General features: G+C 43.6%; 1 protein-coding gene across 6 annotated transcripts in view; it reads left to right on the top strand.

The window, feature by feature from the left end:
• The window catches only part of SNX14 (sorting nexin 14), a 152,241-nt gene that overhangs the window by 83,525 nt on the left and 58,851 nt on the right, over positions 1-9,865 (top strand). For all 6 annotated transcript variants that reach the window (XM_019520390.1, XM_019520391.1, XM_019520388.1 and 3 more), the window contains 6 exons: positions 2,190-2,391; positions 4,503-4,586; positions 4,725-4,825; positions 5,186-5,297; positions 7,616-7,656; positions 7,793-7,912. In XM_019520390.1, the coding sequence (XP_019375935.1) occupies positions 2,190-2,391; positions 4,503-4,586; positions 4,725-4,825; positions 5,186-5,297; positions 7,616-7,656; positions 7,793-7,912 (660 nt within the window). The remainder of the gene's footprint in view (positions 1-2,189; positions 2,392-4,502; positions 4,587-4,724; positions 4,826-5,185; positions 5,298-7,615; positions 7,657-7,792; positions 7,913-9,865) is intronic.

The following is a 9,865-nucleotide window of genomic DNA, read 5'->3' on the forward strand; positions in this document are numbered from 1 at the left end:
AAGTGTATAACTTGCTTTTCTGTTTGTTCTCTCTCTAACAATTGCCCTTTTAAAATCAGAATTGCTTTTTTAATAGGTTGGAAATATAAATAGAGCTGTTGAAATGAGGACTCTTGAAGGTAAAAGCACAGCAGGGTGGAATTCAGACACTTGTGTGCAGGGCAGGGGTGGGCTGCCTCAGTCTGTTCCAGGTGGGGGCGGGGTCTGGACTCAGGGAGGGTGGTGGCAGTGCCAGGAGCAGGGCTACAGGATGGACTACAGCCACTCCAAAATTTGCTGTAGTGCCCCCTCCCAGCCCTGCCCCAGCCCATCCCCTGTCTCCGGGAAGAGGCCCACAGAGCCCACAGTGGGCAGCTTGCCCTAGCCTCATGCACAAATCAAGGGGGCACATGCCCCCCAAGCCTCCCCTGAGGGTGTGCACAGTGGCAGGCAGCTGCCCATGGTTCTGTCCTGCACTGCCCCTTTCCACCAACAGACTTACTGGCCAGATGCTGCTCTCCAAGCTTCTGGGCTGCACTCCTGGCAATGTGCATGCTGCGGCTGTGCACATGCATGCAACATTTATCGATGACATTATTGGCTACATTGGCTGAAAAAAAGCTGATTGCCAATAATGTCAATTTTCCACTTATTGGTGCTGGTCTGATATGGACCAGTATATCGGTGTACCTCAAGTAATAGCTGTTAGTGACGAAAGATGATGGCTCACACCTTGATCTGTTTAGGGCAGCTTTAAGAGACATGCAAGGGTGAGAGGCCGAATGCATCTGCATAAATACCCAACAGTCATTTATTGGTTTTTTTGGTGCAGCATATCCATGACACTTTGACTGTATTAGTGCATAAAGCCAAAATGGGTCGCCTAATCCCCTTTTTGTCTCTGCTCTTAATTAAAAGAAAAAAAAGCAGGAACTGGAATAGCAACCCAACCCTGAGATGCTTTCAAGAATGCTGGGATACTTTTGCAGGTTGTTGGTTGGTTAAATTCTCCTAGTCTTTGCAGAACTTTCCAAGCAGCTTGGGATAAAAATTTGATCAGGATGAGTTGATTAACTTGAAATTCTGAAGTCACAGGAAAATAATTTGAATGGGAAGGTGCTTGATTTTTTTTATGTTCACTTGCATTGTGTATTCTTCACCTGTCAGTGGGCTCTTAAACTGAAGTTCCTTTTTTTTAATTTTACAAAGTGGGGATTGACACAGTGATCTGTATGTGACTTCTAAGATGGCTAACTCTTAAGCTCCAACTATATTTAAAATCAAGATTAATTCTATTTGTAAGGTATGGTGAGAAGTACATGCACTAGTTTCAGCTGAACTGTAAGCAAGCTCATGTATCTTGCTGCCTCCTGGCTTTCTCACTCGCCATTCCTCTTGGTTTTTCAAGTACAGAACAAGGGACAAACCATGACCAAACCTGCCTATCAACAGGGATTGGATTTGGCTCCTTATTCAGGAAAGCAATCCAGTTGATACTGCTGCCTAACAGCAACAAACAGTTTCAGGCAGCTTTACCTGACCCTTATCAGAACCCTTTGTTTATGTTTGGTAATGATGGTCCCAGCTGGCTCTAATCTCCCCACAAATTTTGCTTCATTACTTTTAGAATCCTAAACCTGGATAAGAAACAAGTTGATTTTGTTTTAAGTTGTCCATCTCATTCACCTGTGGAAATACTCTATCTGATTTTTTTTTTCCTTCATTCCTTTTGCTCATGCTCTAATGCTTATGCCATGCAGAGGACTATGATTCTGTTTGACAATGGTTGAAGAGACTAATCACCAGAGTGGTACGATGTATAGCCATTGGTATGGCCTTTTAATTTTTCCAGGAGTTACAGGTCTACAAAACTTGATGCCTTAGAACATAGCATACCTTTCACCCTTTGCCAGGAGCATAGTCGTAGCTCAGTAATCTGGTTAAATGACACCAGACAAATTCCGTTAATGGTTTTTAAATTTAAATGAACCGTCAAGTCTAGAGATTTTTTTTCCAGAAAGTCTAAAAACAGGCAAATACTTTCCTTTCCTGAAAAAAAGATTTTTTTTTATAGTTGTTTTTTGATTCTCGTGTATTTCATATGTGAAGACTGAAGTTGTATTTACAGTGACCTCTGAATGCTTTGCCAAGTTTAACTGAACTAACAAATAATGAACAAGAGGTCTTGATGTTTCAATCCTTTGCTGCAGATTGAAGAAGGAATTGTGGTTATGGAAGATGATTCTCCTGTGGAGGCCATTAGTACCCCTAATACACCTCGTAACCTTGCTGCTTGGAAGATTAGCATTCCGTATGTGGACTTCTTTGATGATCCCTCTGTTGAAAGGAGAGAGAGAAAAGAGAGGATTCCTGTATTTTGTATTGATGTAGAAAGAAATGATAGAAGGGCAGGTAGGAATCCTTGTAAATAAAGTATTACTTCAAAGCTAGTGTGGTAGATTCAGCTCGCTGCCTTGATGTGCTGTGGATGCATGTTTTGTCTTCAGACTAATGTCTAGCAAATTAAGTCCTTGAGAATGTGGGTGTGCCTTAATGTCAGTTGAAAACATCAGCTTTGTGCCACAATATGGTACTTTTACAAACACCTGTTGGTACAGCACCCTTTTAGGCATCTTCAAAAGGAGAGGATTAGCAAGGCTTCAGCTTTCATCGCAGAAATTTCCATCTATAATGGTATGTTCAAATACCATGTGCTTCTGGTATCCTATACCATGTGCTGTGCTTCTGTGACTTAACACTAAGTCATGAACCATATTTACTTTTATTCAAGATGACTCTGAATTTAAAATAGGATTCAAATTGGAGGGCTGGTGGGGGCAAACGGGTTGATCATTGTCCCCTGCTGCCTGTCTGCTACTACCACTTGTGCCCCTTGCCTGCCTGCCTGTCCTCCACCTCCCTCGCCATTTACTCTTACTCTGGCTCCAGCAGGCTCATTCAGTGCTGCAGTCTGGGGCAAGGAGCATGTGTTTCCTCCAGCCCCTTAACAGTGGTGGTGGCATGTCAGCTCTGGCACTGCTGCTGTTACTAGTTGGCCTGGCTGGAGCTGGAGCAAATGCATGCTGCAGGGTGGTGGGGATGAGTGGAAGGGGCAGAGGCTGAGGCTGTGAGGGGAGGAAGAGATGTGGGTGGGGGGGTATAACTGAGGCACTGGGGAAGACAGGCAACAGCTGCAGCCCCAAACCTGACCCTTGGTTGAGGCTAGAGCTGGAGCCACAGCAGCCTGCCTCCTGCTGCTGGAATCCAAGGAGAGGGGTACTTCCCCATGTTTTATAGGGGGGGCGGGGAAAAACTTGGATTTGAATAAATATGGTGTGTAGCTGGATGCGGATGCATTAGAATATTACTGGCAATACTGGGGACTTAACAACACCAAGAGTTTTCTTTCTGTCCTCTTTAATATATGCTTGCTGTTAGGTGCTGATACATCAGTCCCATATCAGATTGGCACCAATATAAGGAAAACTGGAGGTATTGCCAGTTGGCTTTTTTGGTTGATGTGGCCAATTTTTAATGTTTTTGATAAATGCCCTGTGCATGTGTGCAACTGCAGCACAGCATGCAGGTGGCCAGCAGTGCAGCCTGGCAGTGTGGAGAGCAGCGGAGTCCAGCTGGTAAGTCTGTGAGGGGAGGGGTATAGGGGAGCAGATCAAGGCCCGCATGGTGAGGGAGGGAGTGGGGCTAGGGCAGGGGGTAGGCACTGCACAGCCAGGGCAGGGCATGGAATGGAGCTGTGAGCAGCTTGTCTGGGGTGTGTGGGGGTGGAGCATGCCCCCTGGGAAGGTGTGGGGTGCATATGCCCCTGGGTCTGCACGCGGGTCAAGGGCAGGCTACCACTGCGGGCTGAGGCCGGAGGCAGCATCAGGTTGTTCATGATGGTGGGGTTGGGCCAGGGCTGTGCTTGAGGTGGGCAGTAGTGGTGCTGGGAGGGGGGCCTATGGCAAAATATGGGGTGGCTGCAGCCTCCCTCATAGCCCCTCTCCCCATGCTGGTGCTGCCTCCCCCGAGTGCAACTCTGGCCCAGGCCCCCTGCCAGAAAGAGAGCCCAGCCTGCCTTTGCCTTGCATATAGATCTGGGGGCACATGCTCCCCCCTCCCCCCCCCAATGCCCTCCCACAGTGCATGTAGCAGTGGGAGCTGCCCCCTTCACGCACCCCTGAAGGAGCCGCTTGCAGCTCCGCCTTGGCTGTGCGGCCCCTGCCCCAGCCCTAGTCCCAGCCCTGCTCCCTCCTTCACCACTGGGGCCTTGATCTACCCCTTTCTCCATAGCAGACTTACCAGCTGACACTGCTCTCCAAGCTGCCAGGCTGCATATCAGTAATCTGATTGGTATTGGCCAATATACCTCATTAAAAATTGGTTGTCTGTATTGACTCAAAAAAACCTCTATCGGTGTACCCCTGCTTGCTGTGTTGAGCTCTTTTGCTTTTTTTCATCCCTTTCCCAAGTACAGAAACAGATTTTACTTCCAATGTTTTTTTTTTTTGTTTTAATCTCTTCAGTTGGGCATGAGCCTGAACACTGGTCTGTCTATAGAAGATACCTTGAATTTTATGTGCTTGAGTCTAAGCTAACAGAATTTCATGGTAAGTTCAGCTTACCCAGGGAAGTTGCCATCCTGCTCTAGTAATTTGGTTTTTAAAATTGATCTGCAATTAAAGATAGTAAAACAGGTTTTTCTTTTTTAAAGAAGAATTGAATAATTTTTCCTTTTTACGTATCAGGAACGTTTCCTGATGCTCAGCTTCCTTCAAAGAGAATCATTGGCCCAAAGAACTATGAATTCTTAAAGTCAAAGAGGGAGGAGTTTCAGGAGTATCTACAGGTATAAGACAAACTACTCTTGCATTTTTCTGGATTGCCTAGTCATGAGGCTAATACAACTTTACTTATACAATTTGTTCCAAGTTGTTCCAAGTAACTTTCAGTATACTAAAAAGTGGCTTATGTTCAAATACCACACACAAAATATTTGTGTATTTTCTATGATACGAAAACTTTTTTAATGTACAATTTTTAAATGTTTAATTTTCAAACATCGAATTAAAAATATTGGGTAGACAAGTAGTTTTTAGGATACACTGTTTTAGGCATCTCTTGTTGATGGGAAATAATTGGGAAGTCAGTTTTAAGCATGTTCTTATATATCCACTTCTCTCACTCTTTTTTGTTTTGTCCCTCAAAGAAACTGCTTCAGCATCCAGAGCTGAGTAACAGCCAGCTTTTGGCAGATTTTCTGTCTCCCAATGGTGGAGAGACTCAATTTCTCGATAAAATGTTGCCAGATGTAAATCTAGGTATGTAACATGGTTGCCACATATCTTGGTAAGTAGTACTGTTAGGTGCACCATAATGCAGACAGTTAAACTGAGGTCAGTGCTGACTGTCTGAATTTTTGTAATTTTTGCGTGTGAAGGGAAATATGATCTTTCTGCTGCACAGCTAGATTCTGGAAAACAAGGTATCTGACATTTACATCTCTAAGTAACTGCTGGAGAGGAAGGAGTATTGTGAGGACAGGCTGAATATTGAAGTGGAGCGGATTTGATGTTGAAGATCATGGTTTGGTGGGTGGGAGAGGGATAGAGTTGATAAGAGGAATGTCTTTAATTTACTTTTAGATGTTAGTTGATCAAATCAGTTTAATTTAGAAGTTGCCAGACTCTGATCTCTTTCTAATGTTGTGCTGTTTCTTGCATAACAAGAATATTGTATTGAATTCAGGATGGTGTGTCAGTGGTATCATTCTGTAGCTTTAGGATACTTTTCTACATTTGAATAATGCAGTTCTGACTGCATCATTCAGTCTTTCTAGATTTTTCCTCTGTTGGTACAACTTAATACGATTCAAACAAGTTTACGTGTCCTGTCATCATGGTTTTTTGGATAGACACATTTGATCCAGTCCCAGGGTGGGGTGTCACTTCCTCTAACATAACTTCAGTTAGTAAAGAGTCTTCTAGTAGACAAGAATTAATTTCAGAGATGTGAGAAGTACCTGTACACAAAGCTTACATAACCTTGCAATGTAAAGTCATTATACAACAATAATTTTCTTGTCTATTTTATTTTATAGTGTTAAAAAGCTCCACATATTCACTTTAAAGCATCCTTAAACTGTTCTGTTGCACTTTCAGTTGTCCAGATTAATGGGGTTCTGTTACCAGTAGGGCTATGGCCCAGCCAATACCAGGAATCCCTTATTCCCAGGGATACTCTGTTGAATTTTTAACACTGTTTCTGCTGGTTGACCTTTTATTAGAGGTGGGGGAGTAATTCTAGAGCTTTCCTTTGTGATAGATGCAGGGGGAGGGGTGCTGCTCCCAGGGCAAGCTAAGGGCAGCAAAGCAAAGGGAACAGAGCAGCAGTTGCCCAGCCCTGGCTGCAGCAGCCGCTGGGCTGCACCATGCTCCGCCTGTCCCCACTCACCTCTGCTCCTGGGCTCTGCCCTATCCTGGTGCAGGCATTTAGTGTCAGCTGCTCCTGGGGCTGTTACAGCCGGGGCTGGGGTGAGTGCTGCACCCCACACTGCCTGGGGCTCAGCTTGTCGGCACTCATCCGAACCTGTGCTGGAGTGGCTCCAGGAGCAGCCAACACTAGCTGCCTGCACCATGGCATGGCTGAGTCTAGGAGCTGGGGTGATCCCAGGCGCAGGGGCACAGATGGAGCATGGTGCAGCCTAGCAACTGCAGGCAGCTGGCACCAGCTGCTCCTAGGGCCTCTGCAGCCAGGACTGGGGCGAGTGGGGCCACGGTCCTTTCCCCTCCCCCCCCACAGCACTTACCTGCTTGGGTGCAGGGCATCTAGGCTGATTGCGTAAGAGCAAATTTACCTCGCATATAACAAATTATGGATCTAAATATGCTTATCACATAAGAGCAAATTTGCATATAAAGAACCTGCATAAATTGAGAGAAACCTGTATTGGAAGATGTTGCAACAAGTTAGTGACTGTAACTGAAAGAACTTTTTGTCCCAATCATGCAAGTATAACAATTATTGACTTAACTCAGTGAACCATTTGGTTCTTTTTGATATATTACATGTCCTCATCCCCATGATTCCTCTGTCATCTTTTCTTGCACTTTAGTGCCAAACATCCAGAGGTGTGGCTGTTCACATCCTCATGCTTCTTTAGAAAACTGCAGAGGAAAGCCTATAGAACTTGGTTTTTATATTCATTAAGATATTTGTTGTATTTTTGTAACTTATGAGTACTAATATATCCAGTTCCTTTTTTGAAGTGAGTTGCAAGTTACTTCTTTAACTTGCTTGTGTTTAGGAATTGGTTATTATCAGATATCTACTTTTTAAAAGAGTTTTACTTTAAATGAAGCAATAAACTTCAGTGGCACAAGCTATTTTTTTAGACTGTCAAAATGTGGCAGGAGATGAATTGTAGCAGAATACAGGTTTTCTTGCATTGGTGCTTCTGCTGTTTAAAACTTAAGTCTTGACAAATGATTGTAAGAAATCATACATACAGATAATAAAAGGTCATGGTTCCAAAGAACTTGTAGCATAACTAGGTATGACAAAAAGGAAGGAGAAGGCTAATTGGTATCGGCTCTGTTATTCATGAGAGCATGTAATAAAGGTTTGTTTTTCATTTTAGGAAAAATGATAAAATCTGTTCCAGGGAAGCTGATGAAAGAGGTGAGTTGATAGCATTTCTAGGTAGCCTACATTTTAACTTCAAATTCTGTCTTTAATTGTGTACTGAATTTGTTTTGGAGCAACATGTATCAGATTTAAACTGATTGTCATTGTTGCTCTGCGTGTTTAATTTCAGAAAGGTCAGCATTTGGAGCCATTCATCATGAACTTCATTAACTCCTGTGAATCTCCCAAGCCCAAACCAAGTAGACCAGAACTTACAATTCTCAGTCCCACTTCTGAAAACAACAAAAAGGTACAGTAGGAGTACAAAGGAGGTGCATCATTTTCCATATCCTCAATTTAGGGCTAAAGTAAAAGGGAAAAGCCATGAAGTGACAGTTTGGCTGCATATGTTAATGTCTGCTCTTTTGTGTGGAAAGGGTGCTACAGAGGACTTTTCTTGTGTTCATGTTCTTTTCAACTTGTTGACCATTTTACTTGTCCCTGTTCGGACTGGAGACTTTTAATATTATATGAATCGGGTATAAAATAGAAGGAAGTTTACATACTATAGAGCCCTGACACAAATATTTTTCCAATGAAGAGGGAAGGTGAAGGCAACAGAGTAGTTGGAGAGCATGGCAGAGCCCTGAAGTCATCTGTTTCGAGGGTAACTGTAACAGTGCGTTTTACAGACAAATAGCCAAGACAAGTTGGTGGTGAAGAGCTTGGGGCTTACATTGTCAAAAATTAACTCTTGCAAACCTACAAGTGCTGCTACTTGTTTGTCTGTTTTAATTGAATAGATGTGAGGTAGAGCATAGAAATGAAGAAGTGAAACATGCTACTTAGGCATTTGACCACTTTTTTTTCCCATACATTCTTTTAGATTAGGGACGTCAAACACATTTGAGTTGACAGGTTGCATTTGGACTCGCAGGGTTTTTGGCTGAGGTTAGCACCCCTGCCATGTTAGCACTGATTTCCATGCCAAACAGGGATTGAAAGACAAATTTGGCAGATAAACACAGAGGCAGCTTTTAACCCCACTGAGTGCTGGCTGTGCTGGCACAGTGGCTCTGGGAGCCATGGCGAGAAGCCCTGCTGACTGAATCCATATTGGCCCACCTCTGCAGACCAGATCCAGCCCATGAGTTGTAGGTCTGACATCCCTACCCCAGAGCTGTGACATTCAATCCTTGGCTGGCTCAGGAGCTACGTGAGTGATTGGTGCCCAGCAAAGAATTCTGCTGAGGTGAATTGTGGCAGACTCGCTCCTGTTAAAAAGAGGATTGGGTGTGCTGTGTTTATTCAGGATTCCAGGAAAAGACCTATCCAATACATACAGTATAAAAAATGCTAATCTTTTCTTTAAAGAGCCACTCAAGAGCTGTGGTTGGGTGTTCCTGCTTTAGAAAATATGATTTCTAATTTTTAGTTGACTTTCTCTTACAAAATTAACTGTGACAATTTTAGTGAGGAATTTCATTGGGAAAGAGTATTTTAAAATAAATATTTGTTTGTTTTCTCTACAGGGTTGTCCTTAAGGAAGGTAAATTATTGGGATTTGCATTCAGGATAATACCTGGGGCTAGAGTCTAGTCCAGCTCTTAGGCACCTAATTAGACTTGGGTGCTTAAGTGCAATTCCCTTCCACCCCATCCAAGTCCCAACAGTGTGTTAATATATCTGCTTTTGAAACACTGTAATCTAATGTTTGACTCATGAGTTGCATAAAAGCAGCAAAGAGAAGTCACCTACCTTTTTGTATTAACTCTTTTTAAGGACTGAACAGCCATTGAAGACTCAGGTCCACTTATGTGCCTAGCTGATGGACTGGAATCTGGCCCCTAGGCTACAGCTTTATACATCAAGAATTGATAGAAAAAAATAAACCATTAAGTACACATTCTGTCCTTTGATAAATAAATATATTTTCTAGCACATTTTCCCCAAAAAACATCTGGGGAAAATTGGGGTGTACACTATATGTGAGGAAAAAGACTCCCTACAGGTCTAGACAACTGTGGGGGAAGAGGGTCAGAGTGATGGCAGCATTAGTTGTTGTGGCTCTAGGAGTCATGGCAGTTTAACACTGCCACCAATTTGCCACCATTTTCTCTCTTCTCCCTCCCTCCCTATTGATTTCTGGACCTGTGGGGACCCTCTTCCCAGCTGCATACTGGATCAGGACTGTGCCTTGGTTTGGTTCGTGGCCGGACTCAGTACATCAAGTCCAACCTAGCACTTAACTCCGGAACCAGAG

The sequence above is a fragment of the Gavialis gangeticus genome, unplaced genomic scaffold (assembly GCF_001723915.1).
Source record: "Gavialis gangeticus isolate Ggan-Ray unplaced genomic scaffold, GavGan_comp1, whole genome shotgun sequence".
Taxonomy (NCBI): Eukaryota; Metazoa; Chordata; order Crocodylia; family Gavialidae; genus Gavialis; species Gavialis gangeticus.